Here is a 25,760-nt window from a genome sequence, read left to right as displayed (position 1 = left end):
CACTCAGTGAGAGACAGTCTCTGCCCTGAGGAGCTTAGAATCAAAATAGACAAGACAGGATGTGTGTGTGTGAGGGGGAAGGATTAAGGAAATGAGACACAGAGAGAGCACAACTTGCCTGAGATCACACAGGGAGTCTATGGTAGAGCCAGGAGTGAACCCTGAGCACCAGGCCAGCACCTTAATCACAAGCCTTCCTTCTTCCTACTCGTCTTTTACTATAATAAGTAGACTAAATTCCTGGCTGCATGCATGATGGTGCTAATGGGTAGCTGTCAAGACTCCTTCCCCACTCTGAACTTTAGGGTACAGATGTGGGGGCCTGCATGAAAACTTCTAAGCTTAACTACCAGCTTAGATCTGGTCCGCTGCCACCACTCCCAAAGTGCTAATTCCCTTCCCTGGGTAGCCTTGAGAGACTCTTCACCAATTCCCTGGTGAATACAGATCCAAACCCCTTGGATCTTAAAACAAGGAGAAATTAACCATCCCCCCTCCTTTCTCCCACCAGCTCCTGGTGGATCAAGGTCCAACCCCCTTGGATCTAAAAACAAGGAAAAATCAATCAGGTTCTTAAAAAGAAGGCTTTTAATTAAAGAAAAAGGTAAAAATCATCTCTGTAAAATCAGGATGGAAAATAACTTTACAGGGTAATCAAACTTAAAGAGCCCAGAGGAACCCCTCTAGCCTTAGGTTCAAAGTTACAGCAAACAGAGGTAAACACCCTAGTAAAAGGTACATTTACAAGTTGAGAAAACAAAGATAAAACTAACACGCCTTGCCTGGCTGTTTGTTTACAAGTTTGAAATATGAGAGACTTGTTCAGAAAGATTTGGAGAGCATGGATTGATGTCTGGTCCCTCCCAGTCCAAAGAGCAAACCACCACCAAAACAAAGAGCAGAAACAAAAGCCTTCCCCCCCCCCCCCCGCAAGATTTGAAAGTATCTTGTCCCCTTATTGGTCCTTTGGGTCAGGTGTCAGCCAGGTTACCTGAGCTTCTTAACCCTTTACAGGTAAAAGGATTTTGGAGTCTCTGGCCAGGAGGGATTTTATAGTATTGTACACAGGAGGGCTGTTACCCTTCCCTTTACAGTTATGACAGTAGCAAGGACACCTTCTGTCGAGAGTAGGTAAAGCCCAAATCCTAGACCCCTAGTTACTCCATATTCAGTTTTTAGCACATTTCCCTTTTTAACACCGCCACTTGACAGTTTCCTTGCCGGCCCTGCGGTGCTGAATCAAAGCAGAGATGGTCCTGTGGGGAGAGAAGAGGGACAGGAGAAGTCGCAGAGCGGGGAAGATGGGCTGAGAGGAATGAGGGAGAGTGTCTGAGGCCATGTCTACGCTACAGACACCGTAGTGGTATAGCCATGGCTCCAGAGCTATGCCGCTGTAACCCCGTAGTGTAGACACAGACTACAGCTACAGAAGGGGTTTTCCTGTCACTGTAGGAACACCACCTCCCTATGTGATGGTAGCTAGGATGACAGAAGCATTCTTCCACCAACCTAACTGTGTCTACACCAGGAGTTAGATTGGCATAGCTCCGGCACTCAAGGGGTGTTGAGCCCTGAGCTCCGTAGCTATGTTGACCTGAGTTGTAAGTGTAGACCTGGCCTGAGCTTCCACACACCGTTCAGTCCAGGATGTATTTAGCTGCAGTGGATATGTGTCCAGTACACAAACCCCTCAGCTCAGTGCTTTGCTGACACAGCCTTTGCAGGAGCTGGCTACATGTATATTGGGTTTGTTCAGGTCTCCATAAGGGGTTTTTTGGGGGTGTGCCCGCACACAAGAGTGACCCTAGGGGAGGAAGGCTGCTCGAGTGGTTACGGGATAGCCAGGAAGTCGAGAGACCCCGATATGTTTGTGTGTCTGAATGTGATTGGATGTTTTAATTCAGTTCACAAGCCTTTAATAACATGACAAGCTATACAAGGGTTGTCACAGTATATACGAAACACGAATCTCCCTCCCCCGATGCAGGTATTGCTCGCTCTGAGATAGGTGTGACAGCGTGTGTGTGACAGAGACTGTGTGTGGCTGTCAGTGCATGAGGCTGTGCGTGAGTGCAGATGAGCACTGTGTCGCTCTGGGGTAGGTGTGAGAGTACGTGGGAGACTGTGTGTGAGCACAGATGAGCACTGTTCTGTTTTAACTTGTGTAACTAAATGATGAGTGATTTCCCCTGGGATTTGCTCGGTAGCCTAGTCCCTGCCCCCATTTCCATCTGACGACCATTAACACATGACAGAGATACAGGCTTGCAACAGCTTACACGTTTGTAGAGTAAACCCAAACATCTGGGAGATCCCTTGTGTGGGGGCTGTGTGCCATTGAGCAACTCACTGCTCCACTTGTGGCCGTGGGTTGTCCTGGGATTCGTTAAGGCAGGGTTGGGGCTCCTTAAAATCCATAGGGTCCCCTCAAAGCCCCTTGTTTGTACATCTCCACTCAGCTGTCACAGCTTTTCTGAGTTTCCAGGGGGCTCTGATTTCCTAGGGCCAGCAGGGTCCCCTTAGGGATGCAGAGAGGTAGGAAGCAGATCCCCAAACAGCATCATTTTATGTCCTGATCCTGTGAGATGCCGAGCACCTGCAGCTCCCATGGAAGCGCAAGATGCTCAGCGCCTCTCAGGATGTGCCCTTAGTTATTATTTTCTAATGAAGAGCTGATGGGAAAAAATGGTGCGAATCCTCAAATAGCATAAATTCAGCACTGAAGTCAGCGGAGCTACACTGATTGACAACAGCTGAGGATCTGGCCCAGCATTTCTTAAAGGGACAGTCTTCCGGGGGGGGGGAAATATCGGAACAATCCCTTTGCCTGCAAAAGGAACCTTCGATCTTTTAAAATTGTCATGTGGGTTGTTGTTGGTTTTTTGCCATTTTTACCTTTTGCACTCAAAGCCTGCTCTTGCTAGACTGTCTCTTATTATGTGTTTGTACAGCTCCATAATGTCCTGGAAATGTGGCTTTGAAAAACCTGCCCGCTTGGGCCCTGATCCTGTGATTGGATTCACATGGGCTGATCTTGGTGCCTGCTCAGTCTCGTTAACTAAAATGCTGTTCCCCAGGGTTTCAAGGGTCTGATTCACACTGCACCTAGCGGCTAAAACTGAGATCAGGGCCCCATTGCGCCAGGTGCTGCACATACCCATAGCGAGAGGCAGTCCACGTCTCAAAATGCTTACAACCCAAATAGGTCAGACAGATGAAGGCTGAGAGGGGAAACAGAAGCACAGAGGGGTGAAGTGAGGAGTCCAGGGTCACACACATGGCAGCTCAGTGGAAGAGCTGGGACCAGAACTTAGGTTCCCTGGCTGCCACTGTACTGCTCTCTCCACTAGACAGCACTGCCTCTCACCCAAGCGTAGGACCGGGGCCTTAACTGTTAGTGTGTGGGAGTTTGTGTGCTGGGAGCAGGTGGAGATTAAACTAAGGCAGAGCCAGGGGAGTGGGGGATATGCTGGGCTCCAGTACCCCTGGCAGAAGAACACATCTCTTGTCCCCAGAGCAAACCTTCGTGAGTGCATGCCTAAATAAGAAGCTGTTGGATATGGGGTGGTTTGAGCCCCCTCACTCCATCCTTCCACTGGTGCTGCCACCTCTGCAGATTAATTGAGGACTAGACTGCAGGGAAACTCCCTGTGTTAACCATCTGCCATCCAGCGTTTCCCTTAGGAAACCAAAGGGGCCGGTGTGGAATGAGCTGAGCTTTACAGCCTGCCAATCCGAGAGAACCGCAAATCCAACCACTGTGTTGTCTGTACTGACCAGTCCTGGGCTGGACATTGGAGCCCTGGACACCGACTGCGCTGACCCATCCCAAGCAGGGTGCTGGCGCACGGGGCATTCCCTTGTGATGCCGCAAGGGAGGAGCTCCTCCTTCTGCAGAAGCGCTGGGATTCCCCACCATGGGGAGCTGCCTTTTGATTCTCTTCTCCCACCTTTGTCTCCTCTACAGCTGTGCCCGCTGGACCTGTGGGGAGCAGGGCAGCTGCATGCCACTGCAGCTCGACCATGCCTTGGTGAACTGCACGTCCGGTGGCCCGGGACACATGAAATGCGCTGTTGCCTGTGAAAAGGGATTTGTCCTCCAGTCCAGCAGCGGGAAGGGTCTGAGCCCCAGGGAGGTGAGTCCTGGTGGAAATAACCATGCAACCTGACTGAGTGACTGCTAGCTGAGACAGGCTGCTACCCAGCTCCCTCCAGCTTGCTTGGGGCACCCCCAGCTCTGCCAGTGCACCTCAGTCCTGACCCACAGCACTCCTTGCTTTAGTCCAGTGCAGGACCACCACCCTCAGCAAGACCAGTGCCCTTCAGTCCCAATCCGTGGCACACTGCTGTTCCAGACCTGGGCCCCTCACAACCCTGCTAATGCACCTCAGTCCTGACCTGTGCCACCTACTGCTCTGTCAGTCTGGGGTCTGTTTGGCACCGGGGCTCCCAGTCAAGCCAAACTGAAGGATGTTATTGTGAAGTGAAGAGTGATCTCCCAGGGTGTAAAGATACTCCTGGGATGGTGGGGAGAGAAGTTTTCCTGGAAATCTCTCTTCTGGGTACCAAATACAGGAACACTTTCAGTAAGGGGACACATCTGTCATGGGTACAGGATCACCCCTCTATTTGATTTCTTCTGGAATGTAGAAGAGAGGTGCCTCATCCCCACCTCTCCCCGGGTAGTAGTCTCTTTCCTGGGTGTGGGGCTGAGGTCAACCAGCAGGGAAGAAAGCAGCCACCATTATCCTGCTGCTCCCCTGTGGTCTGCCTTTCCTACTGCAAGTTCTGCTAGTCATATTTGGATCTCTGTGTCTCTGCAAAGAGCAAACACCCTTTCCCTACCTCCTTGTTAAATATGCAGCACTAGGAGAAACTGAGGCACACACAATAGTCATACAAAATATCATGAAAATTCCCCACTTCATCACAGTGTGCAAATCTGACATCAGTAAGTGGGCATAAGGGAGTCTACCAGAGTGAGAGCATATCTAAATTGGTGTCATTTGCACAATGAGGGGTTGGAAGAGGATACACAAAGTTGTACATTAAAAGCAGTGTGTGAGGGGAGCTACCTGAATGTACACCTTCCTCTGCCTTCCTTATTAGCTGCTTTCCCTCCAGCAATCCCCTTACCCAGCAAGTTACACCCCCATGCTCTCTCTTAGGGCTTGTCTGCACAGGGACATCCAGGAAAATTAATTCAAATTAACAGAAGGTGTGAATTTGAAGTGGATTAGTTCAACCACATGAAATCCCTGTGTGAACACCGAAATTCAGAATTCAAGGCGCCTCAGTCTTCAAAGTGAATTAAACCAAATTAAGGTCACTTTAATTCTGATTAACAGTGTCCACACAGGGGTTTAGTGAGGTTTAAATAATCCACTTCAAATTCACACTTTTCCTTAATTCAGATTAATTTTCCTGGATGTCCCCATGTAGACAAGCCCTCAGACTCAAGGTCATCTCTGATGGAACTCCATTAAAGTCAGTGGAAGTACATCAGGGATGAATTCAGCCCAGCTAAACTCCCTCTTGCCCATGCCTCAGTTCATTTCTGAATTTATCCAGCGACCTGTGGGTCAATCCTGTGCCACACCCTCCAGCTTTCCCAGCAGCACTAGCACGGAAGCGGCTGATGAGCAGACAACCCCTTGTATTGCAATATGCTGCTCTCTGCACCCCAGAGGGCCAGTCCCGATGAATGAATTAAATTGCCACATACCGCATTTGCAAATTCAATCTGTTAGACAAGCGTATTATCCAGCGAGGAACTGAACACCAAGCGGAGGTGATGGTTGTGGCAGTGCGCGAAGTCCCTGAGAGTACTCTGTGTGGCGTACCAGAGGAACAGATGACATGAGTCCATGACAGTTCCGGAGGGAGAGACTAGAATGACAGGTGTCTCCAGAGTGTTGTCACTGTTAAAGAGTAAGGTAATTGCTCGTGTTTTGATCAGAAAAAAGTAGGTTAAGAGAGAGGCGTTTGAAGGAATCTGGATGAGGAGCTAGGTAATAGGATATGGAGCCTTTCTTCCTCTGTCGGTCACTGGTACTAGTCTGTGTGACATGAATTTGGCCTAGTTCCGAGCAGGCAAGGGTCTGTGTTTTAAGCCACCACTATTGCTAGCTCCCTTGTTAGCTGGGAGACCAAGGACTGAAGGGCCTGGATATTGAACTGTCCTAGAAATGATCCTTGCAGGTGGAGGTAGAGTCCCTTTGGCAGGGCGCTGGGCACAATCCATACTGTATTTGCGGTACCAATAAGTATGGACTGCTGGACTTGAGTCTGTCAGGGTGGCGCCTCTCTCCAGCGCCGGACAAGAGAGCACAGAGTGAAGTGAGGTGAAGATAGATGTGGGTATAAGGAGAGTTTAGGAGACTTTTTCCTGAGGCTGGAAGCAGTTCATGTCTGGAAGGGACAATGCAACTCTGAATGTGTTTCCCTTCAGTAGTAGTTAGATGGGCACTTAGAGAACTATTAGAGTACGAAGATTAATCAGGCAGATGGATGAATCTAGACAGGCTGCTTGGCCCCTGTCTCTCCGAAAATTCTATTAATCATGTGGCCTTCCAGCTAATCCCTATGTTGGTCGAGGCAGATGTCACTGGACGGCAGGTCCCATAACACACACTGGTCCATTCTCAAGAGGAACAAAATGTTCTTTTTGTCTCTAAAATGAAGTCACACAACATAAATCTGCCTGGTGGGAGTTCTCAACATTTGCCAGTCAAATGGGAAGTGTATGGGCAGGGCTGGGCTTGAGGCTGTGACCCAGCAGATGGGATGTTGCAGGTGGCCTGTGGTGAGTTTTGCAGACTAGCACTGCTCTTCTAACTCATCACAGGGCAGTGGTAGCTGTGGGGTCTCCATTATTGGGTGAGCATTTGGTGGGACGGTGATGCTTTGGGAATGCTTCTGTTGTGATTTCCCATGCTGCTGGGCAGGTAAGTGTCATTGTCCTATGCTGCTGCACGTAGGCCTCGTGTACACTGCAGAAGAAATCGTGCTTCATGTAGCCAGGGTTATGGTTATAGCTAATGCAGCTCACTACATCCACACATTTTTAGATGGTAACCCATGTGCCACGCAACTGGATTTATTTCAGTGCATTCTGGGAAAATCCAAGTGGCTATCCCATCCAGCCCCGCTTCCCCGTGCAAGGGGCAAAGGATTATAGGTGGCTTTAAAATTGGTGCAATGCATTTTCAGATGTCCTCCGCCACAGTGATAGATATTGCATTGCAATTTCTACACTATAGAAAAAACATTGTTTAAAATGTAACTCCATCTTGCATTGTGCACATGCTGAGCCACAATTTAACCGTGCCCCTGAACTGGGCTACATATGTCAGGGCCTGTTTGTTCTGCAGCTGTTCAGTGAGTTTGCAGCCAGGTTGTAACATAGTTGACTACACACACAACATGGGTGTACCACATTTCGAACCTGATCGTGATCAGGGTTATAATGTGATTGACAGATTATAACCAGAGTCTCAGGTGGTTCTTCTGTTGTGTAAAGGGGATTTCTTAACTGTGTTTATTTACCTGGTTATCCAGTCATCCAAATTCCCAGGTGTCTGTGGGTCTATACAGAATAGAAAAATAAGCTTGGAAGACCCACTTACAATATGGCTGTCCTCTGATATGGTTAAAATAAGGCTCTTTTTTGCAGCGTAGAAAAGACCAAGTCACATTTTCTAACATATTACAGCCTGGCTTAGGAGCTGTGTGCTAACCATGTGTTTTGCGAAGTCCGCCACACTACTAATTGATTGCAAACATCTCTAATGTAGATGACCCATACGTTACCGCAAAGGCCCCACTGTGTAGCATGGGGCCACACATGCATTGTGCTCCCAGAGATGGCAACACGAGCACATGCCTTGTGCAGGACAAGGGATGGTTTGAGCATGGTGTCCCAGTGGAGGAAGGAAGGGAGAGACGCTGCTATTCTTTGAAACCCAGGCCAGCCTTTTTGCCACTGTAGTAACTTCTAGGCTGTGTCTATGCTGCACACCACTGGCGGCAGTGTGTAGGGTATGGGTCGCTACACACTGCAGTGACAAGCAAGCTGCGTCCATGCTGCAATATGTAGCTACGCACATCAGTGAAAGGCTCCAGCTGTGGGGAGCTGCTGGAATCCTTCCCTGCAGCGGGGAGGCAAAGGGACTTAGACTGCTAAAAACAGCAGTGTAGACGGGTGTGTAGAGCCATGTAGGGTACATACTGATAAGGTTCAGGCTTGTCTTTACTCTCCTCACTGAAGCTGTGCCTCACTGTCAACACTGTTTTTTATACCCATGCTGGGGGAGCATGCAGTGCATGTACTCTACATGCCACCATAAGGTCTGTGCCATGTAGACCTACCTTTAGACTACAACTCATTCGTAAAAATCAGAAGCAGGCATGTTTTCTTCTTAGAAAGAGTTTCTGCTGACATGCAACTCCGGGAGGTGGGACAGATCCGTGACCTGCAACCCCGTGGACTGCGGAGTTCCTGACCAGTCACACGTGTACTATGCTGAGTTCTCCTGCCCTACCGGGACCACGTTCCTGGAGCGCTGCTCCTTCTCCTGCATCAAGCCAGCTAAGCTTCAAGGTACGGGATGCCACAAGTGTCCATCCTTGTTCCGTTCAGAGCTGAGCTTTGCCTCTCCATCCCTACCAGTGTTGTTCTGACTTTGCCAGCCAAGCAGGCTTTAGGTCTTCTGAGGCCACCTGGGAAGATGTGCTTTATCTGTCTCCTTCCCCCCCAGTACTAATGGCAATCCCCATGGCCACTTGCTGCCTGCCACTTCAAGCCATGGAAATGTCCCCTCCTATGTGATTGTGCAGCCTCTGTTAGCCCCTTTACATAGATCTGGGAAGCCAGGAGTGGAGCAGAAATGCAGCTGGCCAAATCGGGATTGGGGGAGGGCTTTGCTGGGGACAGTCAGACGGGAAATCAAAGAATGGCACATTGGCTAAGGGGCATGTGTATGTATGTGGCACTAGACTGCTGGAAGCACAGGGCCTTTTGTAGCCACAGAGGCCACTACTGCAGTCTATGGCATTATGACTCCATATGTTGCTTCCTGCCCACCACCTCCCTCAATCCCTAATTTGTGGTTTGAAGCCAAGGTAAGAAAAGAGAGCTGCTATTCCTGTCTCTACAGGACAGAGATGGATGGGATTTGGGGGTTATTGTCCTGACAATTCCAAGCACTGGGGCTTTGTGTGAGTTTCCACTAGCTTATTCACTCTAGCATCACCTACAATAAATCATTTTAATGGGTGTGCTATTTAGCGAGACATTTATAGCTGAAATGTAGGAAAATTGTTCCTCTTTTTATCGAAGGTACAAACCACAGTCAATGAATCTGATTTTCCTGACAGTGAGCATGCCTGCAGATCCCAGCATGAACTGAGCAGTGCAGCGTGTGAGAATGCCTATAGTCAACAGGCCAAATTTTGACCTACATAACACCGTTGCCTTCAGTGGGGCTGCTCAGCTGCAAAGGAGGGCAGGATTGAACCTAGTTCATACAGATGTCTTTGTTTTCATTCCACCGGCTCTTGCTCCCATTGAAGTCAGCAGAAGATTTGCTTCGGCTTCAGTGGAAGAGGAGCAGGCCCATCCATAGAACGCCATGGTCTTCTCCAGTGGCTGAAACAATGCCTGCCTAGTGGATAAAATCAGAGAGTCCCATCAACTTCACTAAGCACTGGATTGTAAACTTAGATTGTAAGCTATTAAGACAGGGACCTGCTGGCTTCATAGTTTCATTGACGTGCCTTGCATCCTGGTGGGCATTAGATCAATAATAATAAATACTAAAGATAGATTATATGATCTGTGTGGCATCAGTCGTGGGCACTACCTTGCAGGAGATCCAAAGTAAGGAGAAACCTTATGACTAGCTCCTTGGGACACAGGCCCTCCAGGAACGTCGGAGGGGCCGCCAGTGCATGCAATGGAGCTTAGCTTAAGCTTAGCTAAGAGTTGTGGGAATACCATGCCAGCCAGAACAGACTTCTGCTCACTTCTCCAGGCTGGGTGGGCTCCATTTTGTCCAGCACAGGAATCAGATATGAGGGTGTAGAAATGTGTTGGAAGATGGTGCTACATTTCCCATCCCTTGTCTGACTGTTCCTATTCATTTATCTTTGGAGTTTCTGAGGTACCAGTTGTGATGACAGCTAAGCAGTGACACAGCCCCTAAGGAGAACGATAGAATTTATTAATTATTATTATTATTGATGATGTATTAATTGCATAGCACTTAGGGGCCCCAGTTAGGGATTATGGCTCCATTGCATGAGGCACTGTAACAAATTGATGGCCCCCGTCCCACAGAGCTGCCAGTTTAAGACAAGTTACAACAGGTGGCTACAACAAACAGACAGGGGAACACATGAGGAAACAAGGCGATTGCGACTGGCATGATAAACCAGCTATCTAGTCATTGCTGAGTTTTCCACAGGCATCACAGCAGAGGAGAGTTTTAAGGAGGATGTGAAGGAAGTTTAAAGAGCTTGTCAAATTCCTTTATAGAGAGGTGTCCCTCCTCTCCTAGGAGTTGTTTCATTGACTTCCCACTGCGCTCAAATGGTCAATTTCAGTAAGGGTCTGACCTAATGTCAAGTGAAGTCAATGAGTTTCTTTCCATTGACTTCATTGGCAATGGCATCCGACTGTATAGGAGCAGCTCTTGCTGATTTCCATGCCCGTAGGGTTGTGTCTGCTTCAGGGAGTCCTGCTAGAATTCTCCTGTGTTCTGAGCATGCTCTGCTTCTCTCTCATGGAGTCAGGACTGAGTCAATGGCTGACCTGCCTGGAGGATGGGCTCTGGTCACTCCCAGAAGCTTACTGCAAACTGGAATGTGATGCACCTCACGTGGTTGCCAATGCCAAGCTGCTGGTGCCCCGGTGCCTGCAAGGGAACCATGACGTGGGTTCTGTCTGCCGCTATAAGTGTAAACCCGGATACCACGTGGCGGAGAGCATGGAGAGCAAACCCAGAAAGTAAGTCCTAAGCTCGTCTGTCTCAGAAGCTTTTCCCATGTTCCTCTAATCCTTTTATCTTCATCTCCTCTACTGCTTACCATAGTAGAGTCACTGGGGACAGAGAGATGTTTGCACACTGGCTTTCCAAATTAGCTTGGTTGCCTATGTGTATACAATTCATCGCCATTTCCTAGTGTTCACACACGTCACTGCGTAAAAATCAAGTGTACCTGTTTGTGGGGAAACTGATGGGAAAAAGATGTAAATCTCCATTGTACTCGCGTGCGCACATGAATAGGAGTCCTGCCATCCAGTCTTAAGCACGGTTGTACTGGCTCAGTACTCAGCAAGAGACCTCAAAGAAAAACGAAGGTTCTCCCTGAAGTGCTAGTGGTGGTTCCACAGATGGTGCTTGTCTCTCTTCTCTCTTAGGCAAGTGCTTAACTATAGGCATGTGAGCCCTCTCAGTGACTTCAGTGGGGCTCTTCACGGGCTTAAAGTTAAACATCTGTGTGAGGGTTGCAGAATCCGGGCCTTAAGTGGGAATTAGCTGATGCCCTACCATGAGCGCACTGTGCTGCTGGAGTAGCTGTCTTTGAAATGAGGGATAAAACCTCGCTCTTCACTGCTCGTGGGCACGAAAGAGCTTGTGGTGATTTTCTGTGGGGACAGAGATGTTAACCCAAGTGTCCTGGCAAAATTTCAATTGGGTAATTACATTGCAGTTGGAAAACGCTTTCTCCTCTGCAGGAGATGGTGCTGGTGAGACGGGGGCACTGATCTCTGTACTGAGCCAGTACCCTCCCATTGTGCTAGAGGGTGCTGCAGTGTCTTTTGGGGTGAAACACACTGGGGCCCGGCTGGTTATGGTTATTAGAGATTCCGAGCTGGTGTTTGTGCACTCCCCAGGGGCTTGGCCCAATTCCAAATCAGGTTATTACCTTCTGATTATTTAATCTCCCCTTTCAGTTTTAACTGGATGCAGCTTTCTTCTTCCCTGGCTCTCCTGAGCCGTGGTGTAGTGCTGCTGTGCACTGTGAAATGGTTGTCATCCCCCCCCCCCCGCCCCATAACGGATTAAGTGATTACTGCACACACCTTTGTCAAGTACTGTCAGGGGTCCTGGCACTGCGAGGAGCCAGACAGAAGTACAGTCATTATTGTCATGCATGATGATACACATGGGACTGAGACGGCATTGCAAATCAAGGCTTTCTCAGCAATTAAAATTGTGTAAACTAGAGTGAATTTCAGGGTTGTAGTCTGAGTATTTGTGTGCATTGCTGTAGCATGTAGGAGCCCCATGTCCTGGCCCAGCACCCCTTTGTGCTGGGCACTGTACAAACCCAGAAGAAAAAGATGGTCCCTGATTAACATCTGCGTTAACAAATACAGTGAGGGCCTGATCCAAAGCCCATTGAGCTCAGTGGAAGTCATTCCCTGGATGAGTAACTGTTGATGTGTGATTAAATCTTGGTTTACACATGTTTACTTAAGAGTTTACTGATTAGTTAATTATATTTATAAAGCATCTGGAATCAGTGGGACACCGTAACTTACATGCCCAATATAAGCTGTGCAGACTTTATTTTTTCATGCACTCTCCAGCCTGTCAAATCTGGCAAATGCACTGACCCAGCTGTTAAGGGGCTTTCCCTTCATTGCTCCTGGACAGACTATGGGCAGTTGAAGGTTTTTGCAAATCTATCAAGCTCTCTTTGGGTTCACAAAACTGGTCGGTGTTCACAAACCTTCCTCCTGTGAAATATAAACCTGGGAGGGGTTAAAGGTGGCCTTTGGCTACTTCAACGTATCCCCCAGTCCTAGGGCAACCAGGGGCTGAACCCCAGCGCTAGTCAGAGAAGCCACAGGTTTGGTTAGTTCTGCTGGCTGGAGATGAGCAGAGCACATTGCACCCGAACTCTGCCCCCTTCTCTCTGGAGGACTCGGTGTGAAATGCCCTGAAGGTGACTCTCTGCTGTTCTAGTGGTGCACAGTGATCTTAGTGAGGCCTGGAGTTATTTTTCCCCCCATGTTGATTCATTTAAAATAAAGCATGTTGCTCTAGCTATAGGGAACCCTGCGCTGTGTAAGGATGAGAGAACCCACCTTCCCTCCATAGCTCAGCTTGTGCAAATAGATGCTTTTTAGGTGGTATATTTCTGCAGTGATGCTTTTGTTAGACATTTTCTCTCTAATCCATTTTTCACCCTGCTAGTTAAACAGATTATGACTGACAGTAGCTCCTAAGCCCCCAATGAGGATCAGGGCCCCTATTGTGCTAGGTGCTGTATGGAAACATTAAGAAACAGTCCCTGCCCCAAAGAGGGGATCATGCAAGTAGACAAAAGACGGAGGAAGGCAGTATCATTACCCTCCTTTTCCCTGTGGGAAAGCCAGGCGGAGAGAGGAAGTGCTAGGTTTTTAAAGGTATTTTGGTGCCTAGATGCTTTTGAAAATCTCACTAGGCACCTATCTGCCTCTTTAGGCGCCTAAATACCTTTAAAAATCTGGCCTTAAGCAACTTTTCCAAGGTCATACAGGGAGTCTGTGGCCAAGCTAGGAAATGATCTCAGATATACTCCGTCCCAGTCCAGTATCTTAACTACAAGGCCAGCCTTCCTCCCTCTTTCTGCTCCTTTTTTCCCAGTCCTTCCTAAGCAGATGCAAGATCACAAGTGCGCATGTCAAACTCTCAGACCTATGTTGTTTGAGTGGCTTCAGAAGCTATCCGTATCCTTGCACATTGCCGGATGTGTGGGATGCTGCCTCCCCCCTCCCCATCCCTCAGCCCCAGTGCCATTCCCCTGATTGTCGCTGCGTAGTCATTCCCTCAGATTGAACATTCTGGGGCTGGCGTTCCAGCTGGGCTGGAATTCCCTCTGCTTTGTTTGGTTTTAATTGATTTTTACCAGTGGGAAAGCAATTACACAAAGATTTGTTTTTAAATATGTACACAAATTCTGCCGCCTCATCTCCTGATACGATCCCCTCTAATTCCCTAACAAACACCGCCATGGCTGATTACATAAAGGTGGAATGCAATTAGGTAACAATGATTGGATTGCTACATGGGGAATCTAGGCTGGGCTGTCAACGCTCATTCTGAACTTCCCAACTTTTGTAGGTTTCTGCTCTAATAAGGAAGAGTTGAGAGCCCCAATGACCTTAATTTAAAGACATTTCTCATTCCCTTGGTGGAGGGGCGGGATGTACAAGGAAATTCTTTGTCTGATAGAAAAGGCTATTCAAGAGTTGCTCCAAGTAGTTAGACGACCCTTAGAGATGTTTATTGACAAAGAATCCCTTAGGAGATTGTGAGCGTACAGTTAAAGGTCTATGTAACGATTGCTACCATTTAATTGCAAGGGACTCTGGAATGGCGTGACTGAGGATTGTGAGCGGGGAGGTTAGAAGCATCTTGAGCTTTTGTCTGCACTAGGGAAACCTAACGATTTCCAGCTGTCGGCAACACTGGTGCAACTGACCAGCTGTCAGCCACATGGGGAGGTCTCACATAGACAGGCCTCCACCATTGCGCCCTCTGACGAGTCTTACAGACAAGGGGTTACAAACAGCAGTGGCTGTGGGAGCCATCGCTAGTGCTCACCCTTGTGCTGACAGCGGTTTAGCCCACCAGCATTAGCAACAGTGGGGAAATTTGTAGGAAATGGCCTTCATGTGGAGAAGGCCTTTTTCAGGGAGGGGAAGGGGTTCCTTGGAGGGCACTGAATTGAAGACTGCGATAATCAGAAGGGGCGGGGCTAGGGGATAATATTTCTTGAGATTGTGATGATTGGATGCAGGAGATGGGTCTCATTGTGTCCCATCTGGATGAGGCCTACTTAGGAATCCTCATAATTTGGTTGGGTCTCCCTTGAAAATGGTTTCTTTGGGCCATCCAGGCCCCTCAACGACGTTGGTACTTAAATACGAGCCTCTGAAGTCTCCTGTTGCTTGGGGGATGACAGGAAGATTCCTAAACAAATACACACTTCCAGAGGCCTTCTCCTCGCTGCCAAAGCCTGCTCTAAAGAGAGAACACTGCCATGGTGCTGTGAAGGCCACCAGGCTCAGAGAATAACAGGTCCACGGGCAGGAGGCCACTGCGAAGGAGAGCTCTATCCCAGGAGCCAGCAGCAGTGGCATCCCAGCCCATCTTAACAGCCGCCATAACAGGGCAGAGTGGGAGTGGTGGGTTCTCAGGTAACTGGGCCCTGAACCATTTGGGATTTTGTAGATGAGAGTAAACGTCCTGGAGGAGAATGAGCAGTGAGTGCAAAGCATGGCACACTAGGGTTATATGCTCATGGCAGCCTGTCCCGCTTAGGAGGCGGACAGCCCAATCCTGCGCCAGCCATAGCTTCCAGTGTAATGCCTTGCCGTTATTGGCATGGGTAAGTGTCCGATGTTGACCCCAGTGACTGAGCCAAGAGAGGATAATGGCCCTATTGTTTCTGCCAGCTGTGGACGTTTTCCTATAGCTTAAGGGGTGGTGGCCTGTGTTTTTTGGAGTGGAAGGGCCAGAACCCTGTGTGATTTCTGTGATAAGCGTATCCTCTGCTGCACAGGAATTCATTCCGCTGGCTGATTTCAAGGACAGCATGAAGGAAGGTCTATTCACTTGGAATGGGATTTGCAAAGCTGCCTACGGGAATAAAACTAATGGGAACCGAACTTCCAAATCCTCTAGGTGCCTTAGACAGCCTCAGCCTAAATTCCTTTCAGCCCCTGCCTGTCTCCAGTCTCTGTTGCTTTCGTCCACCACAGGCGCTGACACTGGAGCCGTCCCCTCACTCTCCAGTAGGGGAGATATAAGATGCCAGAGCGGCTGAGCAGCAAATGGGTGGGTGAGCATTTGAGGCACTGGCCAAAGAATGATTTGCATTCAACGCAGCCCTGAGATGGCCCAGGAAATCCAGACTGTAATGAACTGCACCCCTTCAAGTGGGACATCTGATGTCTCCAGCTCCCTGTGTTGTCCAAATACTACAGGGGACTGAAGTAGACCATGAAAGGGGAAGAAAGGTGGATGTGGGGAAAATGAAATGGAAAGAGTTAGCAGGATAGGGGCTGGAAGCACTTCAGAAAGGCCATAGTGGGCAAACAAGGACAGACTAGTCCAGGAGCCATCCGAGTGCACCAGGGCACAGGGCCATCTTACATTAGCTGGGTATGAGCATGGGCTTTAGCTCTTAAGCCATAGATTCCCCATCCCAGACAAAATACAAATGTCCTGCCATAAAGCAGGGGAAAGAAAACATAGGCTGACAAACAGACTCCCATGTATTTACATCTCTAATAGCAGCAATAAAGATTTACACCCCATTAGCTTGGGGCTGGGTGGTTGTGTGTGGTTTTTTTTTTTTTTTTTGTCCCTCTACCATTACAAGGGGAGAGAGGCAGAAATCCAGTGACCCAGCTTTTCTGTCTTTTAGTTTACCAATAAGCAACCCACCCCCTCTCCTTTTAGACTTGGAATCTTTGAATCTCCTGCCATTGGCAGATAATGTGAGCTTTCGGCTGATTTACGGCAGTCCCTCTTGGCGTCGGTGCAGTGGATCCTCTGCTCCAAGTCCTGGCCACTCTAATACACATCTGGGCGCTAGCCAAACTCCCTGCTGCATGGTTCGTGGAGCTTTAGAGACCGACATTCATGCCTTTCACATCAAACGCAGCTCCTGCAGGCCTCATAAGTCTTCCCTGCGGCCTTCACCTTATTCCCATTAAACATCTGCTTGAAACACTTGATTTTTGATTTTATTTTCCTTGGGCTCCGGGTTCCCCTGCTAATCCTAAGTAAATGTCGCTCTCCGAGATCAGAAGGAATCAAGGTGTTTTTCTTGCACAGCGAAGTTTAGGGCTACGGGTTTTAAAAGTCTTTCCCCCCACCTCTCCCTCCCAGCACCTTTCTGGTAACAGGCTGCTTAGCATTCCTGGGTCAGCAGTATCAGCACTGGTATAGCTGCCACCTTCTACCTCGGGGTCAGGGAAGGACAACCCTATTGGGAAGTAGCCTGAAATGGGAGATTTGCCTTGGGCGGGTCCCCGAAGATATGAGTTATTGTTTAGGATTCGAAGGATGTGCCTTTTTCACATTGGCAGTGGGTGGGGTGGGGTGGGGTGCATCCGGTGCCAAACTCTTTCCTATCCCTGGAATATTCCACTGCTTAGGAGGAAAGTCGGCATGCTCCTGATAAGCCCCTGTGTTAGTAATCTATGGCAGATGTAGTTCAGATCCAGCGGGCAGAGAGCTGCAGTGTTTGCAACCAGCTCCATTCCCCCTCCCGGTTCCGTCTGACAAAGCGTGATTTTCCCCTGTGTGGCTTGGGCAGACTGGCAGGCAGCTGGAAGCCCCAGTGTGTTAATTCTAGCACCACATCAAAGCGAGAAGGCGAGTGATGAGTAAGGATCTCACTCACCACACAGGACACCTGTGCAAATCCCACATTCCTTAGGCATGTTGCAGGCTCCCAGCCCTTTCGATACTAAGGGCGTGTCTACGTGGCGAGTTACTGCGCCGTAAGCCAGAGCGTGACTGCAGCACTGCAGAGTCACACCTTGGGTTGCTGAGCAGCAACTCACCATATCAACAAGACCTCTGGCTCTCTCCTTATGGAGTTACCTTGCTTCTGCTGAAGGGCCCTTGGATGCATTTTTGAAGAGCAACAGTGACATACAGTGGCTGGATCAGTTATTCCCAGGTGTTTGTCTAGTGAGTGTATCACGTCGCTGTCCAAGCCCAAAGGGATGCTTGTTTAAAGGACATTGCTGAATGATTGAGGCCCAGTTTATGAAGCCCCTTCATAGCCTTTCTCACAGGATTTATTTATACTACAACCAACTTTAGCTCCCCTATGAGACACTGCCACTTGCTGAAATGCTATAGTAGAAAAACAGGGCTAGATTGTAGCTGTAAGGTCATGCCACACGAAGCATTATGCAAGAGGCATACAGAATGGGCCAGACTGACTCTCCTGTAGCTCTTTTGCTGATACAAAACCTAGCATCACCTTTTGCCAGTGCAACCTGATGCTGTGAGGACACACTGCATTGGTGAGGGCAGCCAAATAGGAATACAACCTGCTGAAATAGCTATATCAGTGGCAAGACTTTTGCCAGTAAAACTTCCTAGTGTAGACAAGGCCTCAGAGGCACAATTTAGTCCCTGCACTGCAACTGATGGAAAGCGGCTATGCACTGCCCCTTATCTGAGCTGGATTGTAAGGTGCTGATTCAACCTTTTGTCTCCTGCCCCTATTTCTGCCACACACAATGGCTCCCCTGCTTTTCAGATCCTATAATCACACTAAAGATGTGCAAGGAAATTAAAACTAGCTGGCTGGCTGCCTATTGTGTCCTAGAAACTTTTAGCTGCTGCCTCCTAGGACTGTGTCTGCTGGAGGTGAGGGGTGGAGAAGGAAAAAGTGGGGGATCGGTCCTGGACAATGAAAATCATCATTAAACTTGTAGAAAAGTCCAACAGTAAAGGAGTATGACCAGTAAAAAATCTGGGAAACTTACAAGCGGTCAAAAGATTGCAGAGCAGGGTCAGCCAAGAATAATTAAACATTGAATTTAATAAAGATCCTGTCTGCAATTATATTAGCTAGGGTAAAACTCACCAGAGCTACCAATCCTAATGCATCAAGGGGTGTAAACTCATTCGTGGCTGGAGTCACAAAGACTTTTCTCCCCCATGATATGAGTACTGCTCAGTTGTCCCAGTGCATCGTGGGGTTTTTATGCCTTCCTGTGAAGTATGTGGTATGTAGATGGTTGCCAGTAGTAGAATACTTGAGTAAATGGACTGTTGTTCTGTACATTTTTCTTTTTCATTATTTTTTTGGCAAGGATTTAAATGTTATATTGTTTTAGCAATACAAGCTGATATGGGTCTGTTCTGGTATGGCAATTTCTATACCAGAAAGATTTTTACAAATTGGATGGAGTACAGAGGAGAGCCACAAAAATGATAAAGAGGCCAGAGGGATTTACTGATGAGGTACATTTGAATGAGCTAAGTATATATCGCTTGGCTACGGGATAGGGCACGGCGATGGAGTGCACATATCAGAAGGGTTTGAGCAGCATGAAGGGGGAAGAATTGTTAGGGTGGCACAAGGGGAAATAGCTGGGAGAGGGCAAGGGGATGAAATTGAGGAATGGAAAAATTCAGCTAGAGAAGGAAATGTTTCCTGATAGTGAGATCTGTTAAACTGGCCTAATCTCTCAATTTAAGTGAAGGAAGTACCACGACTTTGGACATTTAAACCTGTACTGGGCAAAGCACTGGGAAATGTGCTGTAGGAAGCAGTGCTACATAGGGAAAGGCCTGGATAAGGCTCTGATTAAGCAACACAGCGAACTCATGCTGAAATCAAGGCGAGTTCAGCACATGCTGAGAGGTAAGAGTTTTGCTGAACTGGGATGGATTTAAGCATGTGATTAAGTGTGTTGCTGAAGTGGGGCCTAAATGAGTTGGAGCCCGATCCAGCAAATCACCTAAGCATGTGCTTAACTTTCAGCGCGTGCTTAAACCCTGGGGCTCAAGCAGAGGTTTCAGTGCTTTGCTGAATGGAGGCCTTAATGTCGTTTCTCTGATTCTATGCTCAGACCTAGGCAGCTCTATGTGCAGAACTATGTGTTATTCAATATTGAGTATTATTTGCAATCCTAGTAACAAAAGCTTCCAAACATCCACTCAAATTTGCATGCAGGAGGTATTGTTGCTCTCTTCTCCACTCCCCTCCGCTCCCTTTCCCTTCTCCTGGCCCCTACTGCACTTGATCAGCAGGTGTTGTGGATTTGAACACCGTTCCAGCCAGGAGCTGAATGTGAACTTCCTGTAGTCTAGGGGAAAAGACGTAAGCTGAAGCCACAGAACTAACAGCGCCCCCTTTCATAGGTGAGCATTTGCGGCTTTGGGGTTGCTCTTTGGATGTGCGGTACAGTAACTGTCTTGTGCATGTGTTCCCCAGAAAGTTATTGAAGATCCACTGCCTGGAAAGTGGAGTCTGGGAGGAAGGCAGCTGCGTCCCAGTGCTGTGTGAGCCGCCCCCTCCTGTCTTTGAGGGGATGTACAATTGCACCCATGGCTTTGAGCTGGACACCCAATGCGTGCTCAGCTGCAACCCGCAGAGCAAAAGGGTAAGAATGACTTCTTTAAGGGGGAATGCAAGAGCACAGCAAGCCAGCTGGAGGATACCTCGGCAACCTTGTTTGGGTATGGCTTTGAGCTGGCCTGAAAGCAGCATGGCTGGCTAACGAGATGCATTGCAAAGGATATTCCGTGCCCTAGTTCTGAATTTATTTGGTGTACTTGGTGCAATCAGCATCTAGGGTGGGATTTCCTTGGGAGCCTGCCAGAGACATTTGCACTGGAGTCTTGCAGGTGGATAGAGGAATTTTTCTCTCTGTCAGTTCAGTAGAAACTAGGACCTCAATCATGTGAACACTTAGACATGTGCAACTCATGTGTGTTAAAGTTAAGTATGTGTGTTTAGTGAGCAACTGGGGCCAAAGTAAAGGAGAACCAGAAACAGGCCCTGATTCAGCCAAGTACTGAAGTTTGAAGGGGAGTTAAGCATGTGCTTAAAGTTAAGTACATGCTTAAAGGCTTTGCTGAAATGAAGTTTGGATTTCTGTGCTTGGCTTGAATGGACATCAAGACAATTCCTGGGAATTAGAGCAGAACCTGGCCTGGATTTCCTGGCCTACCTGGGACAGATGCTGGTGCCTGCATCAGAAACCAGCATCTACCACAATGCTCTTCTACTGACCCAATCCGTCTCCTGGAAAAGGGGGACATGAACCAATATACAAACCCATAGCAAAGCTGAAAATGAGCAATATTTCATGACTTATCTGGCTGTTTAGCACAATAGCTATAGGATCCACACCTCAGTCGTCTTGCTACGCTGCTTTATTTTGTTGAAGTGTTGTGCACATGTGTGCGCACACAAACCATAGGGGCCGGATGGGTTAAGAACACTAAAATGGGGCACCTTGGCTCCTGGTGTAGGAGAGTGGGAGGCAAGTTTGTATCCTAATTTTGTTCCATTCCAAACTGAGCCCCATGCATTACCCAGCCCTAGGCAACAAGACCTGCAAGCTGCTTGAATTATTCAGTATAAAATAATTCAACAAGCTCAACTTCAACCCAATAGGTATTTAAGAAATGTAGGCCTCTCTTCTGTTCACAAAATGTCTGCAAAGCCATCATAATTTATTTTAAAGGTTAGTTTGTCATTTACAGTTCAACAAATAGTTTTGCAAAGAATTTTTCACCTATATTGATATGCACACTGGTCATGGTGAGCATTTCCTAGCTGTTACTGATGCCCAAAGATTGTCTCCCTAACTCATGTGGCACTGGTCTGTCCCTTAATTGGGTGACCTAGACGTTGGTCTACACTTCAGAGCACAGTATAGAACTTTTTGTGCGCTGTAGCAGGATCCACACAGCGAGTCAGTGTGCGGCAAGCTAGTGCGCTGTAGATCTACACTCTGGCTTGCCACGTGCTAACTCGCTGTGTAGACAAGCCCTCAATAAACAAGAGGAGCCAACGTTGTCTGCGGACATTCAGAATCGTTTGTTGAATCTGGCATCCAACTAATGGAGAGCCTTACAGAATGGGTGTGAGTGCATTTCCATTGCAGAGCCCCAGGAATGTTTCTTTGCGCTGGTATTTGCAATGCTCTCTTCCAGTGTTCTTGCAAATGAAAATTTACTCGCTCGAATGCTCATGAAGGAGCAGAAGTACTGAGCTGCTTACTGACATTTGATCTGTTGGCCAGGTAACCTGCTATCACCTGATCCCTGGCCTCAAAGCCATCCCTGGGAGATGAATTTCTAGGTTCAGGTGGCACTGAAGCCAGCTTCCCTTGGAGGGCCAGCCAACTCTGTGACAGCCTGATGCAGATGTAGCATTGGCAGCTGCTCTGCAGATTCTATTTATTTTGGTATATTTGGGTTTTGCAGTTAGCCTGTAAGCACCTGGCCTGGGATTCCTTTCTTTCCCATCCACTTGTAGGAAATCTCAGGTCTGTTGTCAATGTCTTTGTGATGCAATGGTTTTCATGGGCTCTCATAGACTTTAAGACCTGAAGGGACCATCGTGATCCTCTAGTCCAGGGGTCGGCAACCTTTCAGAAGTGGTGTGCCGAGTCTTCATTTATTAACTCTAATTTAAGGTTTTGCGTGCCAGTAATACATCTTCATGTTTTTAGAAGATCTTTCTATAAGTCTATAATATATAACTAAACTATTGTTGTATGTAAAGTAAATAAGGTTTTTAAAATGTTTAAGAAACTTCATTTAAAATTAAATTAAAATGTAGAGCCCCCCGGACCGGTGGCCAGGACCTGGGCATTGTGAATGCCACTGAAAATCAGCTCGTGTGCCGCCTTCGGCACGCGTGCCATAGGTTGCCTACCCCTGCTCTAGTCTGACCTCCTGCACACCACAGGTCACAGAACCTTGCCCACCCACTCCTGCAATAGGTCCATAACCTCTGGCTGAGTTACTGTGAGGACCAATAAAACCCAACACCTGGGAGTCAGCTAATGGATCACAAGTGGAGCTAAGCTCACTCTCCCAAAAGGGCCAGTCCACCCAGCAACAGTCACACACTCTTGTAATACTCATGGAAGAAAATAATTTGTACTGTCAACAATTCTGCTTGTTTTTAAATGAAAGGTTAATAACTTTTCATTTAAAAGGTTAGAAACAGTTGAAAAGTCCCTTTTAAGCATGCCCTGGGAGCATTACTAATGTTTTAGCAGAGCTTAGCAGAACCCTGATTGGTTTGTGACATACTCTGTGGCAAGGGGCTTGCTCAAGAAGAGGAGCTGCTCACTGATCAGCTGCTGCTGGGGCAATTTGCAGAAGGACTGTTGCAAGTGTCTCATCGAAATACATGTGGTGAATTTCCTGTGATGGGATCAGATTGCAATTTGGAACAGTTTGCTTTATAAGCATTTGGTACTGGCCATCATAGATTGGATTCCCCATTTTGGCATAACTTATAAAAGGCTGCATGCATCCTGCTCTCCCTGTAGTCGATGGAGAATTTTGCCTTTGATTACAGTGGGAGAAGGGTCATCCTAAACTTCATTTTGTGAAATTGATGTTAGTGGGGAAAGGGATAATATGATTTAAATGGGCTCCAGTGGGAGGCAGGTTATACTTTCTGGTATAACTACATGTGGCTAGAGCAAGGGGAATAGACACAAAAGCCATTGCAGAGCCTCTTGTACTGGTTGTACAGTGCAGTAATGTGGATTCTTCTCTCTTTGCTTTTCTAGGTTCCTATCCTTTGCACTAAAGAAGGCTTATGGACAGAGGAGTTTAAATTGTGTGAGAACCTGCAAGGCAATTGCCCTCCACCTCCAGAGCTGAATTTAGTGGAGTACAAGTGTGAACAAGGCTATGGCATTGGTACGGGCAAAAAAGGATGTTGATTTCTGATCCAAACCCGCTTCTCTTGGAACAGGCTGTTTGTTGAGTCAGCCGGGTCTATTGCGGTCCCACAGGACTAAGTGAAAGGTCACGTTGACTCTTTTGCTGCTCCAGAAACATTTAAATTTATGACAAAGTTCCATTTTGTTTTTAGTCTTCTGTCTGCACATAAAGCCAGTTGGGCGGTTTATGGATGTACATAACATCTGGCCATGTTAGCAGAAGAGCTTTAATCCTAATGCTGGCTTCGGGATAAGGATGTGTAGTTTCATGAGGCGAAGGAATATGTCAGCAAGGCAAACCACAGCCGTTTGCAGTATTCGTCTACCTTTTGCAGTTGTTTTTACTGTGAGTGGTTGTGGTGATGATGGTGGTAATTCCTAGAGGGATGACCTGAGTTACCTGGCATGTGAAACTAGGCAATTTTACTCTTCATGGGTCCATGCAAACTGTTTCTTTCGTCTAAATCCACTTGGGTTTATATCCCTCCCGCTTTAAAGCAACACTCAATCATAGCTGCCACATTGCACTTGGCTTTGTGTCTAAATGGAGTGTTAACGCAAAACCCACATAGTTTTCAGTGCAAAACCGTAAATCACCCAAGTTTGATCAAAACTGGGCCCAGGCTGGTGAAAAAGGCCCATTAAGTTTAGCAAAACTTCTGACAAGCCTGGTATGAGTTTGGGGCATGTGATGAAACCCAGGCATTTTCCCATGGCTGCAGGCTCCATTAGGAACATTTTGCATAGCTGTAATTTGATTTCTTAAATTCTTTATTAAATTTAAGAAATAAAAAGATCAAGGGCTAGATCCACAAAGGAATTTAGGCACCAAACTGCTACTATAGGCTCCTATATTCAAAAGTTAGATCCTCAGAAACCCTGCTCAGCTGTCACATAACCCTTTAGGTACCTAAATTTCCTAGCCACCTAAGTTTCCACCAGGGAAGTGCCCTAGGTGCCTACATTTCCACCAGTGGGTATGCACACAGTCATCTATATCATGATGGAACCAAGCTGGTGGGCACCTCAGCCCCGGTGGGATTCTCAAAGTAGGCATTCCCCCTCTGCTTCACCTGTGGGGCCAATCCTGTCGATGTGCTCAGAGGCAGCCTCTCAGCATACCTGCCGGATCAAGCCCCCCACAAAACATGGCAGCAGTTGTGACCCTGCAGCCCACCGTCAAATCCTCAGCCTGCCTGATTCAGATCACGGATGTGAACCTCCCAGGCGAGTGCCCTACCCACTGGGATATGGGGTAGGTCCCTTTGGTTGAAGCTTTTCTGCTTTGTGTGAAGTGCTTTAAATAGTCATCAGAGCGGGGACCGGAACCTGGGTCTCTCCGAAGCCTGCCTGAACTGCTGGGCTGTCGAATTGTTCTCACTCTCTCTGGCCTGATGACTGCTGAAAGTATTTCCTACCAAGTGGAGCAGCTCCCCCAGGAGAGATGGAGGACTATGCCAGAATACGCTGTAGTCCAGTGGTAGGGCACTTACCTGGGAAATGCAGACCTGGGGTCAAGTCGCTGCTCCACATCCGGCAGAGGGGGGATTTGATCCCAGTTCTCCCACAGCCTGTATCAGTGCTCCAGCCACTGCACTATAGTGCATAAGGCAGCTGCCACCACCACTGTTTATTGTGAGATTGGGCTGGCCTGGCTTAGGTACCTACCTGCAGGAGTAGGTTCATGGCTCTGAATCAGAAGTGGAGACAGGTGCCTGCCTCCAGCCAAGAGGGTCTTAGGCCACACGCCTCTCCTCAGCACGTCCTGCTAGCTCTCTTACAGGGCTCCCTGCTCAGCTTGGCTTTTGAGGACCCTGTCTTAGGTGCCAAACTCTCCCCGTGCATTGCATAGGGAACCTGGACACCTAACTCGGGGCAGTAAATTCCACCGAGTGGCAAGTGGCCTAAACGTTAGGCACTGCAAGACTGAGCCTAAGTCTGTGGATCCAGCCCCAACAGTGCAAACACACTGATATTGCCTGAACTTATCAAAACATGTTAGAGAGGCAGCGCCATCTAGTGGAAAACACATTGGCCTGATGCTCAGAATACCTGGGTTCTAGTCCCACCTCTGCCACTGACTCGCTGTGCGACCTTACGCAGATGACTGCACCTCTCTTTGCCTCAGTTTCTCCTCCCACCCTTCCTCTGTCTTGTCTATTTAGACTGTAAGCTCTCTGGCCCAGGGATGGCCTCTTGTGATGTGTTTGTACAATGCTCAGTACGATGGGGCCCTGACCTCAGCTGGGGCCTTTAGGAATTATTGTCACAATAATAATAGTTGCTGTTAGTTGATATAATAACA

At 48.0% G+C, this 25,760-nt stretch overlaps 1 protein-coding gene across 1 annotated transcript in view; it reads left to right on the top strand.

Annotated features, from left to right (window-relative positions):
• The window catches only part of PAPPA2 (pappalysin 2), a 167,144-nt gene that overhangs the window by 95,685 nt on the left and 45,699 nt on the right, over nt 1-25,760 (top strand). Inside the window, exons 14-18 of the mRNA XM_065409588.1 lie at nt 3,968-4,136; nt 8,425-8,602; nt 10,795-11,008; nt 19,972-20,140; nt 23,300-23,432. Of these exons, the coding sequence (XP_065265660.1) occupies nt 3,968-4,136; nt 8,425-8,602; nt 10,795-11,008; nt 19,972-20,140; nt 23,300-23,432 (863 nt within the window). The remainder of the gene's footprint in view (nt 1-3,967; nt 4,137-8,424; nt 8,603-10,794; nt 11,009-19,971; nt 20,141-23,299; nt 23,433-25,760) is intronic.

This window comes from Emys orbicularis, chromosome 8 (genome assembly GCF_028017835.1).
Source record: "Emys orbicularis isolate rEmyOrb1 chromosome 8, rEmyOrb1.hap1, whole genome shotgun sequence".
Classification (NCBI taxonomy): domain Eukaryota; kingdom Metazoa; phylum Chordata; order Testudines; family Emydidae; genus Emys; species Emys orbicularis.
This window is presented reverse-complemented; position numbering and strand designations above follow the sequence as displayed.